The sequence below is a fragment of the Lagenorhynchus albirostris genome, chromosome 20 (genome assembly GCF_949774975.1).
Source record: "Lagenorhynchus albirostris chromosome 20, mLagAlb1.1, whole genome shotgun sequence".
Lineage (NCBI taxonomy): Eukaryota > Metazoa > Chordata > Mammalia > Artiodactyla > Delphinidae > Lagenorhynchus > Lagenorhynchus albirostris.
In genome coordinates, this window is record NC_083114.1 from 7,375,403 (window position 1) to 7,390,372 (window position 14,970).

General features: G+C 46.3%; 1 protein-coding gene across 1 annotated transcript; it reads left to right on the plus strand.

The window, feature by feature from the left end:
* Positions 1–380: 380 nt before the first annotated feature.
* Positions 381–14,548, plus strand: GSG1L2 (GSG1 like 2). Its single transcript, XM_060134338.1, has 5 exons — positions 381–675; positions 8,890–8,937; positions 9,962–10,114; positions 11,381–11,492; positions 14,290–14,548. Exons 1-5 carry the CDS (start codon positions 381–383, stop codon positions 14,546–14,548), a joined length of 867 nt encoding a protein of 288 aa, XP_059990321.1.
* The last annotated feature ends 422 nt before the right edge of the window (positions 14,549–14,970 follow it).

Below are 14,970 nucleotides of genomic sequence, written 5' to 3' on the forward strand. Positions count from 1 at the left end.
ATGAAAAGAGCTCTGGAGATTGGTGGCCGAATGCGAATGTACTTAAGTGTGCACTTAAAAACGGTTAACGTGGTGAATTCTGTGTTATGCGTATTTGCACCACAGTTGAGCAGAAACAGAAAACTGGCTCCTCCAGCACCTCTCCATCGTGGGCGGGACAGAAGGGCTGACACTGTTAAAGCGGGGGCGTCCCAGCGCTATGCCTCCTCAGGGTACAGGTGCTCAGAGGATGCTGCACGCTGGAGAGCACCGGTTTCCCAGGGGGATGTGAGGGAAGATGTAAGAATGCCAGATGGCGGGCTGAGGAGGGGCAGGTACCATGACAAGGCAGGGGAGGGGGGCCCCACGGCTCATCCTGCCTCTGCACCCCGCATTCGGCCATGGACCGGGCCAGGCGACAGCGGGTACTGGCCCTCCTCCCCGTCTGCCTCGCCCTCGCCTTCTCCCTCACGGCCGTGGGCAGTAGCTACTGGTGTGAGGGGACCCGGCGGGTGGCAAAGCCGCTGTGCCAGGACCATCCGGAGGTGCTGCACTGCATCCACTACAGCAGTGGCAGCAGGGACAACGGGACCCAGGCCGTCCAGTACATTTGGGAGACGGGAGACGACAGGTTCATCTGGCGCAGGTTCCACCTGGGGCTCTGGCAGTCATGCGAGGAGAGCCTCGACAGCGCAGGTGAGCACGGCCTGGGGGGCCCGGGGGGACAGGTGCGGGATGGCCACTAGGGCTTGAACCCCAGCTCTGCCGCTGACTACCTGTGTGTCCTCGAGCAAGGCTCTCCACCTCTCTGAGCCCCCGTTTTCTCACCTATAAAACAGGAACAATAGCTGTACCCATCTCTAGAGTTACCATAAAGATGAAATGACCGAATTCACTAAAACACTGCACCAGATACAGGGTAAGTGTTTATTACACATTAGCTTTTACCATTTCCTAGTGTCATTCAGTCTCTGGTGAATCTCAAGTGGCCCCCCACCCAACCCTAAACTGCATCCCCGCACGTTTAAGGGGTCTTGGAACAGAAGGTTCTCTTAGGAAACAAACTCATCATCATTGGTGGGAAGGGAATCCCCTGTACGGAGCACATACCACAAGTAAAACCATGAACAAGTCAGACCTTTATCTCAGGCAACCTTGAAATAACCCCAGCAAAGTAAATAGTGTTTTCTCAGCTCGCAAATGAGGAAACTGAGTTTCAAGCTACACAGCAACAAGCCCTCCACCACCACCATTACTCAAGCCTGATTTGTTGATGTCTTTTGAACTTCAACGGGCTTGACAGGGTGGTGGTGAGGGAAGTGGTGAAGGAAGAGGACAGAGAAGGGGAAAGAGAAAGTTATAATTTGGAGGACGTATTTCAGAAAACAGTGTTTTTACCTCGTGAGCAAGCGAGGAAGGAGGAATTCGGCAGCCTGGCTGCAAACCCAACCCCATGCTCAGGGCCAGGATGTTCTTCCCTTCCTGCTGGGAGAACACGGCCCTCAAGGTGGAAAGGAGAGGACCCCCACCCCTCAGCATGCCCACCCTGACCTCAGGCTTATTACATTACATCCTTGTACAGTTTTTTGCTTTTCCTGAAGTTTCTAATTGCCTTTTCTTTCCCCATACCCGTAGCATTAGTAGTTTATTCCTGAGGTCTAAGTAAAAGGCAACAAGAAGGAACCCTCTAAGATGCTGTGTGCCCCTCCCCATCACTGCCCCCGTGGTCACTGCAGAGGGGCGGTGCCAAGCCTTGCCCTCCCATGTATACAGGCCAGTGCCTGTGGCCTTTGCTCTAAGTGTGGTGAGGACACTGCAGCAGTACAAGGAGCTCAGGCTACTGGCGGGGCTTTCCCCACCTCTCTCCTCTGGGAAGTGCACTCTCTTCCTATCCGTCCACTCTCTCTACCCTCATGGACAGATGCAGGAGGCTCACGGCCCTGCCTCCTGAAGGGTCCTCAAGATAGTCTCAGGTTTGTGGTTTGGAAAATACAATCATCATACCCCTAGGCAAATTGCTTGAGAATTACCATTCCCTTTCCAAGTCCCCATCTGGTCGCCTATTTCTATGTCCACCGCTGCATATAAAGAAAGCATCACACCAGCTATCAGATGGTGCACATGACAATCACCCAGGGAGTTTGTAAAAATCCAGATACCCAGCCCTGGACTTTCTGATTCAGCAGATCTGGGATGCGGTCTATAAACCTGCATTCCTTTTAAAAAAATATTTAACCAAGGTAATATTTACACATAGGTAAGAGATCAAATCATTTTGAAAGGCTTCTAAGAAAAACTAACAGTCTCCTGCCGCTTCCTACTTCATAACCTAGTGCTATATCCAGGGGAAACCACTTTTAGCTTAGTTCTTTCTTCTGGTATTTGCCTCTGCATTTCTAAACAATATGCTGATATTGCTATGTTAGATAGTATCTATTAGATGTTAGATAGTATCATGTTAGATAGTATCTATTGACTTCCTGTCATAATAGACAAGGATAAATTTCTCTCACCACCACATCCCATATCTGGCATCCTTCTAATATAGTTATATTGCTATTTTATTTAAATCAACAAACCAATAATTTATTTACACTATACACATATTGTTCATCACAGAATCAAGAAGGGTGCTATCACTACCTTAAACTTCTTATACAGCTTTTTGCTTTTCCTGTAGTTTCTAATTGCCTTTTATTTCCCCATCCTCATAACATTTTTTTTTTTTTTTTTTTTGCAGTACGTGGGCCTCTCACTGTTGTGGCCTCTCCCTTGGCACTTTTGTCAACACACAGAGTGTTTACTACACACACACCCGTCTTCTCATGGGTCACATGACTGAAAGGTTTTTCGTATATGATCAGGAAGACGTGCTGAATTCTAAGGAGGGTTGATGTTTTCAGTGATTCATGGACAAAGCCAAGGAAAAGTAAAGAATGTATTTCTTGACCCTTTTTTGATTTACGTTTATCTTATATGCTTGATGTCAAACCAGAAGGAGGCTTTACCAAGGGCTTCGCTGGGTTTCCTCAACGATTACTCCACACAGGTGCCTTTTAAGGTACTCTTTGTAAAATTAGATGTGTTGATAGTCAAACAAATTTGGAAAATGTCGTAGACTACCTTTCCTTCTTGGAAATTCACAATGCACATGAGCATATTAAAATCTCAATAAAGAAACCTGTTGATTCTTACATATCCCAGTGTTTCCTAAAATTAGTTGAGGTAGTAAAAAAAATGTCTGTGTAGAATAAGGATTAATATCCTGTGAGACTAGTGTTCAGTGGAACACTCTTTGGAAAAGGCTGATCTAGAACATCAGACTCATTTCACAAATGGGAAAACTGAGTTCCAGAGGTAGACAGGCCCCACTGAGGATTGTATAGCTAGATTCTGATAGAGCTACACATGCAACTCAAACTTCTTAACCCTGAGCCCAGACTTTCCCTACAAACCTACAATACCCAAAACTTAACTGAAGGGCAATGGTCTTATAATTGTCAATGAATAAGTTTGTGCCCATCCATCTAAAAATAATACTCCACTCACGCTTTTAAATATTTGAGTTTTTTTTCTTTTTCTTTCTTTTTTTTTTTAAAGGCAGACTGCCACGTGCAGCGCCTCATTTGGATGTGTCTGGAGTCTTGGAAGCTTGACTACCCTACGTTCTCCTATAAATGGACCTTGAGAGCTTGTTTGGAGGTTCTAGCAGGGGAGCGCAGCTACTCGTATACCCTCGACCAAAGAACGGTCCTCCTCTATCGGGGAAGGTCGTCCTCTTCGACAGAGCGTGCAGCTTCGGGAGGGACACAGATGGAGCGGTGAGGGAGGAAGGGGACGCCCGCCTAGCCAGCCAGATCAGCTGAATGAACGCTGGCGATGAAAGGGGTGACAGAGGTTGCAGCCAGATCGCCTCACATCCTACGTATTTCTTGATATAATAAGGTCGTCCAGGCAAACCGAGGTCTTTAAATATTGTCATCACTTTATTAAGAAGGAAGAAAGGAGGCCATTGTCCTCAGAACACCTTCCCCCCTCCCCAGAAATGTGATCACTGTGCTACAAGATGCCCCGAAAACAAAAAAGGTTAGAATTAAATTGTTACTAGATAACAACTAAAACAGTAGCAAACGTATAGGAAATAAAGCAAAAGGCCTGCATTAGGTTGCAAATAAATGCCTACAGAAGGTGGTAAGGGCTGGCGGGGAATGCCAGTGACCTTGAAGCCTCAGCCTTAGCTGAAGGGGGCTCGTCTTGCTCAGCTCAGCCTTACGGGCTTGCGGGCTTATGAGCTCAATGTCATCAGTTCCTCTGGTTGTTCAAGGGGAGCAAGCTATCTGGTTTTCCATGTGAAAACACATTGCCCAGGCCCAAGAAAGCATGGCTGCAGCGGACCGCAGCCTGGGGCCCCCTCGGGGAGATTACTCCGTACAAATTTTTGCTAGAGTCTAATTTAGCACAAGTGCCTGGGAGGGTTGGGGGCAAAACAGGAAAAGACTGCAGCTGGAGGTGGATGGAAGGCACCCACCCGGGGCTTTAGAGAGAGGGTCAGGAGAGGTGAGGGGGGCTGAGTAGATCTGGCCGTAAGGACTCCAGCCTGGGGAGGATGTGCAGGAGAGGAGCCTCGGGCTGTCCGGCCACCCCCAGCTCTGCTGCCCCCTTCCTGGATATTTTCCTTCTGAATCAGCTCCATCTCCATCCCCCTAAAAGTTGACCCTCCGGGGATCCCCTACCTGGAGTGCTATTTCCGGTCATCCTCTGTTAAGTCACACCGAATAGCTCTGCACCTTCTTCCTAATGCCTTTAAAGAGAGAGAGCATCCTCCGAAGTGAAGATTTAAAACAAAAACTCCTGGTTGGGGCAGCGCTTCGACTAACTGTTCTTTTTCTTGGACGAATGAATTAGTCAACAAAATGTGTTGATTTCCAGTACTATGCTGTTCTGCTAAACTCAGAAAGTTCAAGGACAGAGGGACCTGGGCACCCCATAGTGGGTGGGGGCTTGGGAAGAACAGCAGACAGGTTTCCAGAGTCTGTCCCCAGGACTACGACACCGTTTCCTAGGCTGGCTGGCTGTACGGCTTGGCTGGTAAACTTCTGTCCAGCTATGTAACACCTGCCTGTCCGGCTTTGTGGGATTTATAAAGACTTTTCCTTTTAATCCTGCTGGGCTTATTCAAAAGGAACATCATTTCTGAGGATTCATATTAATCAAGGGGTCACTGTGGTCTGACCCTTTGCCCAGGCTAAACTCACCTTCCTAAGCTATTGGGAATTCTCTTAATCTCCTCGGCCGGCCTCCATTTTCACTTTGCCCTGCCCCTGGCTCTGTACCTGGCCTCCTCTTTACTCCTGCTGAGATAAGGCAGCCCTCTTCAGAAGACAAGATAGACCCTTAGGCCTCCGTGTATTAAGTATAAAGACAGCAGGTGGTGATGTTGAAAAAGGCACTGGGTCCCGGGTGAGAAAATCCAGTTTCAACTCCTGATTCTACCAATCTGTTTGAGCCTGGCCTCCAAGTCTGTAAACTACGGATATCTGTACTTGCCTTTATCAATAATTAAACACACCAAAAAGTGGAAGGCTGCTCTCAAGATCCTTTCATAACGTTCTCATTGGAGGACTTTGATAAAACCCATTTTGCAGATGAAGAAAGCGAGGCACAGAGAAGTCAAGGAACTTCCTATGATTCCTGACTGGGGCAGAACTGGCATAGAAGCCAGTCCTGTTGGATTTAAATGCCGCATTCTGTCCATGATGTCCATCTGCTACTCTCACTCCAGGCCCGGCTCACAGGGTTCTAGTGAGGAGCTGATGAGATGATGTGAAAAAAGGACCCCCATCAGCCCCAAAGTGCCTTGCAAGAGAGCAGGTGCGAGTGTTGAGATTTCCCCAAGGCTGTAGACCTCCCTAGTAGAACTGGGGCGACCAGGACGAAGGCTGAGCTACCGTGGCCATAACACTGCTATCAATCGAAAAAAAAAATGCACAGCCTAAAAGCTGAGAATTATGTTTTATCTGGGGCATTACTGAGGACTTAAGCCTGGGAGACAGCCTCTCAGAGAGCTCCGAGGGACCATTCCAAGGAGGAAAGGGGGAGCCAGGATATATAGGAGTTTTTGCAAAAAAACAGGTAATCAAACATCAAAAGATTACTGCTAATTAAAGAAAAACCAGGCATCTCAAGAAAAGGAGCGCAGCACTTTTCCATGTATGGGAAGATGCAAGAGTCTGGGCTTAATGAAATTCTTCCTTTGATGTGCCTCTTCACTATCTAGGGCCAGTATCCCGGTTTTCCGCAACATCCTTTGTTGACTGATACGGCAAGTGACATTCTCTGTCCACACCACTGCTGCCACCAAAAGCAGAGAATCAACCAGGAAAAATGTCCCATTGCACAATCCAAAATGGACAATGAGAAGGCTGCAGAGGCCAGTGTGGCTGTAGATTGGCAGCTAGCTCCCTGATTCTGTTGCGCTTGGTCCCAGGCGGTGTAAATACGCTCCTTCGGGCCACTTGTTGTGGACAGTTAGGTGACAGATGAATCCCTGCTTCCGAATCAAGCCCAGCAGGGCAGCTCAGCCAGATGGCGGTATCATAAACCCAAACTTTATTTCTCTTCTTCCTATAGCCCGGCAGAGGGGCAACGCAGAAGCATGAAGGAATGAGGCCCAGGGGTACTTGGAGGTTGAGCATGGCAAATCTCAAGGGTTATGGCCTTTGGGCATCTGTACCTTCAAAAGCATGCACCTGGCCATACATAGCATACTTGATGAAGCAGAAGGTGAATGCTGGCTTGCGCTAAGGAAGCAAAAAATGGGTTCTGCATTGGGAAGTCAGCTTGCTGGAGAGAGGACATGAAAGAAGAAGAGAGATTTAGACGTGAGGCTGGAGGAATGGGGGGAGGCTGTATGAGTTCTTGAATAGGAAAGTGATCTGGAATTTTCTCGATAAGAGAAAATATATTTTCTAAAGTCCAAAGATGCTCCTCAACGTTACTTCTCTCCCTGAAAACTTCCAGAAAAGTTAGTTGACGTGATCTTTGCCCTCAAGGTGCTTACAGTCTAGTAATAAATAATGATTTATGCTAACCATAAGCAAAAAGGGCCCATTAGAACTCATTTTTAATTAATTAATTTATTTATTTTGGCTGCGTTGAGTCTTCATTGCTGCGCGCGGGCTTTCTCTAGTTGCGGCGAGCGGGGGCTACTCTTCCCGATGCGGTGCGAGGGCTTCTCATGGCAGTGGCTTCTCTTGTTGCGGAGCACGGGCTCTAGGCACACGGGCTTCAGTAGCTGTGGCACGCGGGCTCAGTAGCTGCGGCTCACGGGCTCTAGAGCACAGGGTCGGTAGTTGTGGTGCACAGGCTTAGTTGCTCCGTGGCATGTGGGATCTTCCCGGACCAGGGCTCGAACCCGTGTCCCCTGCACTGGCAGGCAGATTCTTAACCACTGAGCCACCAGGGAAGTCCCAGAACTCATTTTATTCCATTAAGGTTTAAGTGCACAGTAACTAGGAGAGCAGCCTTCCTACCTAGTATCTCATTTAATCTTCAAAGCAAGGCTAGTGTGGGGACTGTTGAACAGATTTTAGCAATGGGAAAGCCATTCCTTTGAAGAGGTAACGATCTATGCCCCTAACTTCGCCTCTTTTAGCTCCGACCAGCCCAGACTGGGACAGCAGGATGCATCTCCGCTACAGCCGGCTGGGCTGCATTAAATCAGCGACATGGCTGGACCGCACAGGCGGGGCCCCTGCAAGCCCAGTTCTAGTGCTGAAAATGCCTCTACCCGTGTCTTCTTTACCATTCCTTCCTCTCAGATGTCCTTGGACCCACTCTTCCTAACTGTGCAGAGAAGAATCAGGCAATTTCCCAGGCTCCTCCCACTCTGCCACCCATGATTCATTTCGGGGCTGAAGTATGGAGAAATTGGCACACCCACCTGGGACAGGATCCCAGAAGGTGATTTGCTGTGGTCTCAATCATCCATCTGTCACTCACCCCCAAACCAGAATTTGGTGACATCCGTCCACTCAGTAGATATTTAAGGACTTACTTAGCTCCTTCAAAGGGACTACACATCAAAAGTAGCAACGCAAGGTTTTCTAGCCGATCTGCGCAACGTGACAGATGATACAGGCAAAGCACACCCCCCAGAGCACAGAAGAAGCCTGGTGGTGGGTTCTGCCCCATACCTGGTACACACATAATAACTGCCTCCTTTCGCTTCCCTTCCAGAAAGCAAAATGGAGTACGAGTAATTGGCTCACTCGGTAGCAGAGATAGTTCTGATATCTGCTCTAATTCATTTTTTTTAATGATTACGAACATTGTCACTTGCCCTCTACCCAGAAAGAAATTATTTCAGACTCATATCATCATGGATGCTGTTTGGGAAGTCAAGTACCCCTGGTCTAAGGCTTGCAGCATCAGTCCAGATGGGCTAAGTTATGCTATAATGACAGACAAGCCCCAAGTCCCAGCAGTTTAAGCCAACAAATTCATTTCTAGCTCTTGCTGTTTGTACTTTTCAGGTCGGCGAGCAGTGTCTCCTCACTGGAGCCACTCAGGGATCTAGGCAGACAGAGACTCCATCTGGACTTGGGCTTCTGTGACCATGGAAGCAAGAAGATGAGAACCTTTAGACAAAACACGGGCTCTTAAAACTTCTGACCAGAAGTGACCTTCTCCCCCCATTTCCACTCCCAATTCTTGGCCGAAGAAAGGCACATGGCCTAGCCTGTATCATGATCCCCCAGGGAGGTGCACCACCTGTTGGGGAGCAATAAAGCCACACTCCCCAATCCTTGTTCAAAATGACCTGGATACACTCAAGGGATCTAGAAACACAGTTTGCCCCTAATAGTCAAGGTTCACCCTACTTGGGCTTCTGTCCTCTTTTTCTTCCAGGTGAAAAGTGTAGGAGTTTCCAGAGTCTAATACCAGCTGAAGAACGAGGTAAATACCTTCCTCACGTTCTGACCACCAGCCCTCCTCGCACTTTGGACAATTTCTATGGTTTTGGTTGGGTTGGGGGAAAAGAGGAAAGAGTTATTTACGGTTTTTCTACGAAGTCAAGTCCAAAAGCCAGAACCACTGGCTCTTTTCATGTGCCCTGTAGTCAGTAATGCTAGAAAATGTTAAAGCACCAACTTTGCGGAGGAGAGGGGAAGCCCTGATCGGTAGTGTTTGCAACTTTCCAGGGTGTAAACGCTCCCACCATGGCCGATTTCAAGCTACCGATGTGAGGTGACCACAGAACAGGAAAGAGATGAGTCCAGCTCATCACTTCCTATAGCGTTTTTTCTTTTCTATGACACTCATCAAATTTGTACTTACTTTCTTAGTATCTGTTTTCCCAGCTGGAATATAGCTTTTGTGATGGCATGGACCACATCTGTTCCATTCATGGCTGTGTCTACACAGTACCTAACTACCTTATAGGAGGCCTTTTGCAAATAATAGTTTCTCTCCCTGCCCCCTTTATTCACTCCCTTCCACATCCAACGCAGTTTCTTGAAGCTGCAGATGAGGTCCCACCCAAAGGGTAAATCATAGGCTCACACAGAAACAAATGAGATTTTGGTATCTCGAATCAGGGCTCCTCAATGCTCAGATTCCTTTGCCCACCCTGGTTAAGTGGATCCTCTCCTTTAAAAGACAAAGATAATGTCTTCTGGTGGAATCAAAATAACACTTTAACTTTTGAACTAGGCCATGGGACCTCCAGTATCCCTCAGCTCCCCACATCAGAATTTTGCTTAGTGCTTTTTCCCTTCCAGCTAACAATCTTTACAAACTTCTCTTTCAAGCCCCGGGACCCCCCTTTCACTGTCAGCTTTCCAAGACTCTGCAGAGGTATCTGTGGTTTTTCACCCTGCGGTGCTGGGTATTTTTTGTTTTAGAAGTGAACTAACTCAAAGGACTAAATATCCTAGTACTTCTAAGTTCCCGGCGTCTCTGTCATCCTTATATTTTGCAGGTGTTTTGTGGCTGTGCATTGGGGCTGAGGTCCTGAATATCCTTCTGACGTTGACAAGCGCCATCGTCCTGGGCTCCAGAGTGAGTTATCACAGCTCTGGATTCCACTGGCTCAAGGTGGATGCCTCTGTAGCCATCCTCATGGTGCTTGCAGGTACGTTCCCCAAGCGCATCATCAGAACAGGCAAATCCCCCACAGCCTGCCCCAGAGGGAACTGGCAAAGCTCCAGGCTGGCTCTTCCTGTCGCTAGCCCATTCAGCAGGACATCTGGTCCACGGGAGAAGCTACTGAATTAATCCCATTGGTGGAAGCAATGGGTGACTGATGAAACAAAAGGGGGATAGGCACAAATGGAGAATAAAATTTATCAGTATGTCTCTGTCACAACCCTGGGAAGGGGGTCCACTGGCTCTAGAACAGAGATTGCTTTGTTTAGTACGATGGTTAAGCATGAGTCTGTGGAGAAATCCTCCCTGCGTTCAGATCTCTCCTACTTAATGGCTGTGTGACCCTGGGCAAGTGGCTTAACTTCTGCAAGCTAGCTACCTCAAAAGGCTATGGTGAAGACTAAATAAGAATGCACCTAGTATATAGTAAGTACTCAAAAAAAATGGTAGCTTGTTAAGAATGATTATCCAAGTTTGGGGTCAATATCCCACTGAAGATGATCCCCAGTTGGTCACTGCCTGCCATACATTTATTAAATAAAAACATAAATGTAATGGGAGTCCCTGAAAAAGAAAGACAAAACAATAGGACAACTAATATTTAAGAGCAAAATTCAAGGAAATTTTCTGGACCAAAGACCAAAATCTGTATATAGAAAACTCCCTCCAAATACCTGAAAAAATTACACAGTACATTCAAGTCCTAGACACATCCCACTAAAACTGTTAAAGGAAAAAAAATCCTCTGGCTCTCCAGGCAAAAAGACCAATTCACCTACAAAGGACAGAAAACCACACTGGCAACTGACTTCGGTTCCCACTAACTATTGGCTATGCAAGTCTACTGTGGCCAGAATATGTTCAGATTTTTATGCAAAGTTTTTATGTGTCAGCGAACAACCCACATTCTAAAGAATAACGGGACAGAACTCGGTAAAGTATGGCTTAAGGCCAAATGTAGCTCAAGGACCTCCCCTATGTGCTGGGAAAGAGAGGACAGAAAATTGGTGTCTCTGAGCATAGTGACACAGGGACAGGATAAAATAGAAAGATGTGGTCTTGGGAGGGATGACATGGCCAAGGAACCTATACCACTGCGTAGATCGGTGACTCTAAGAAATTAGTGTACCTGTAAAACATGAAGGCTGCTTGGAAGGGCTCAAGGAGGATGCTAGTGGGCTCTGGACATCCACCTCATGTACCGTAGAGAAACTACATTCTTCACTGTGGCTCACAAGCTTTCCTCGTGCAGGGCTCCTAGCCATGGTGGCCCACATGATGTACACAACCATTTTTCAAATCACTGTGAACGTTGGACCGGAAGATTGGAAGCCTCAGACGTGGGACTATGGCTGGTCATACTGGTGAGTTGCTGGCCACGGTGCTCAAGCCCCGAAGGACCAGCAGGGAGGCACACAGGTTTTGTAGGACCACTGACCTTGGTCACGGTTCTGCCACCTGCTACTCTTGGATTAGTTTCGTAATCTTTCTGTAGCCCAGTTTCCTCATCTGTAAAATGATGTACCTGTCTCAGTTGTGCTTATGGGAATATAAAGAGCTTATGTTTATAAAATTCTTGGCACAGAGTAAAGTGCTCAAGAAATAGAGATAGTGCTGTTACTTTCTTAAACACAGCTTAAGGGGAAAAGTCCTGCTATAATTCCTAATAAATACTTCAATGAGGAGAGACCCAGCCCCTGATTCTAACGGAAAGACAGGCCATGACACAGAAGTTCTAGCTCTACCAGAAAGACTCCATGTCACACAAGACCACAGGGGTTCTCTTTGATGTGGACCTCCGAATCCTGGCTGCATCTTAAAATATATATGTATACATATACTTACATTTTCCTCCTCTATAACAACCTCTTGTGTTACTTTCTCTTTGTAAAACGAGTGTCATGTTCAGGGCTCACTCCCTCATCCTACTATATACCAGCGTTTGGCAAATACACCTATGTTATGACTATCCATAAACTTCATGATTTATTAGATTTTGAACGCTTCTTCATCTTTGAAATCTGAAGAAGTTAATTTTTACAAATGTTTCTCTTTATACCATTTCCTCCACTTGTTTTTCACTTTAGCTGTCTCCCTCTGAGCAGGTGCCATTGGTCCTGAGGTGACCTCACCAGCACTGCACACAGTCAGGAGTACAGCTGCTCTAGAGCTGAGAGGGATGTCAGGTGGGTCAGGATCTGTGGCCAATTTATATTGAGGTCCTACTGCTGTGGATGTAAAAGCAAATCCCAAACATCATAGGAGTTTGAAAAATGGTCTGTTTGTTTCCAATGCCATTTTGTTTCCTATTGCTTTCAATTTCTTAATTTTCAATAAAAGAAATACATACAACTAGTTTTTAAAACTCAAATGGTACTAAACATAACAATCTCTCAGTCCCATCTCTCCCTGCTCTACTCTTCCAACCCACCAAAACCCTCTGTCTTCCTGCTCCGCTCTGGAATGGAGCTGTCGAGTGGAGATTTCCCTTTGCTAGTCCCTTGTTTCCTTGTGTCCTAGGTCCTGTATCATTATCCTAGTTTACAACCACTTTTTTGTGGGAGCACATCCTCCAGTAGCTTCTGAAGAAAGGATTCAATGAGAGATAAATTATTTTATTCCTTGCATGTCTGGAAATGTATCTTTTCAATGCTCCATCTTGATTGATAGTTTGGTGGTATGTAAAATTCTTTGTTGAAAGTCATTCCCCCTTAGAATTTTGAAGATGTGTCTGTTTCCTTCTAGAATGTATTGCTTCCATCAAGAGTCCAATACCATTCTGACTCATGTTCTATTACAGGTAATCTATTGTTTTCTACTCATGATAATGTACCTTGAAGGGGATCTTCTTTCCTTCACATTCATTCTTTTTTCATGTGCTTGGTGAGCCCTTAAATTTGAATATTCACGTCCTAGAATTCTGAGAATTTTGTCTTTGATTTTTCCATTCCTCAGTCTTCTGCTCTCTTTTCAGAGAATTTTTATGAGTTAGATATCGGGTCTATTGGATTAATTATCTAGATGTTGTTGCACCTCTTATATCTTCTATCTCTTTTTGGTATTTCTGAAAATTTTCTTTCTATTTGTCTCCAACTTTTCTATTGAATTCTTATTTTGAATCTTATTGGACTTTCCAAGATCTTCCTTGTTTCCCAGTTGTTCCTTTTTCATATACCCTGGTATCGCTTTATTGATGCAATATCTTCTCATATTTCTCTGAGGATATTAATCAAAGAGTTTTCTTTTTGTTGCTGTTTTCTTCTCTTCCTCATTTTATCTTTTTCCTTCATATTCCTTTCTTTCTTTTTGCGGGGGGGGGAGGATTTGGGTTTTTTTTGGCCGTGCCCCATGGCATGTGGGATCTTAGTTCCCTAGCCAGGGATCGAACCCTGTGCCCCCTGCATTGGAAGCATGGAGTGTTAACCCCCGGACCACCAGGGAAGTCCCCAGATTCCTTTCTCTTCTGTTTGTTGTTGGGCCTTTCTCCTAGATCTTGGTATCCTTGATTGTCAAGTCATATTTAAGGATGACTGGAAACCCTGGAGTGGGGCTGGAACTTAATAACTGGTAGGGTTTTTGTAGCTGATTGGATATGGAGCCATTTATTTTACCTGGGAATTCCACCCCGTGAAACATACACACATGTCAGTTTGTAGAGGTTCTCAGCAGCCACTCTTCTGGGTTCTGTGAAAGATGAAAAGTGTAGACTATCAACTCAGAATGCAATAGGCTTCCAGAGGATAGGGATATAAAAATAACCATGCCCAGTGCCAGTGTCCTGGGTTAGAGACAACAACAAAAAGTAATACATATGTCAGCAGATACTATGCTGAGTACTTCCCATGCCCATGTGAATTCCTCACAACCATCTGGTGTCCAGCATTGCTATCATTCCGGTTTTGCAGATGAGGAAACTGATCCAGAAAGATGAAGTCGCCGCTTCAAGGTCCCAAGTAAGAGATGGGTACAAACCCACAGTGCAAACTCGGCACAATGACTCCAGAATCTGTTCTCTTAACCATCAACACGTTGCCTACAACAACACATTGGCTGCTCTCTGAGATCCAAATTGGGTAGAACCAGCAGCTAATGTTCCACCCCAGCAGGAAGCCCTGGAATCATAGCCCTACACCCTTTCCTAACTGTGCCTTTTGTCGACAGCCTCGCATGGGGTTCTTTTGCCCTGTGCATGGTGGCATCGGTCACGGCCACGAGCAGATACACGGCAGCCCGCGTGGAACTGGCAGAGAAGAAAAGCGTGCGGAAGGGCAGTCAGCTCTCTCAACACAATTTCCAGGAACCCGAGTCTTCAGAAAGTGTGTGGGAAACAGAAGCTGCTCCCAGCCCCGCTGGGCGTGCCCTCGTCAATATATCTGAGCACCTGCCATCAGATGCCAAAGGCAAGGTGTCCGTGTGCTAGCCAGGGTTCATGGCTGCCAGATCTGTACAGGCAGACAAGCCAGGCACTTATGTCCACAATGAACATCTTTGGAGTGGGCTTCCCAAAGCTGTGGTCCAAGTAAACCTTCCACCTGCCATCTTACCCTTCATTAAACACCTTTGGCTTCAGTTTCTGATTCCTGTTAACATGTCAGTATCTTTAAGTGACATAATATTTATAGACTATATCAACCATTGATACTCTAGTATAAATGAGCATCTCACGCTTTCCTGAGAGTTTAATAAGGGTGACAAAAAAAAAAGGGAACATGTGGGTGCTAAGAGTAAGAGAAGCTGAAGAAAAGGGAAAACAGGCTTTGACTCCAAAGGATGTAAATTTGTTGCCCACACAGTTTTGTTGATAGAAGAGTCCAGAACGTTTTTTCCTTAACTGACACACAG

Bases quoted from the DNA above. Each gene is read 5' to 3' on its own strand.
- GSG1L2 (XM_060134338.1), top strand. From the start codon at position 381: ATGGACCGGGCCAGGCGACAGCGGGTACTGGCCCTCCTCCCCGTCTGC. The intron at 8,938-9,961 runs GTAAATACCTTC...TATATTTTGCAG, and splicing joins AATACCAGCTGAAGAACGAG to GTGTTTTGTGGCTGTGCATT. The intron at 10,115-11,380 runs GTACGTTCCCCA...TTCCTCGTGCAG, and splicing joins CATCCTCATGGTGCTTGCAG to GGCTCCTAGCCATGGTGGCC.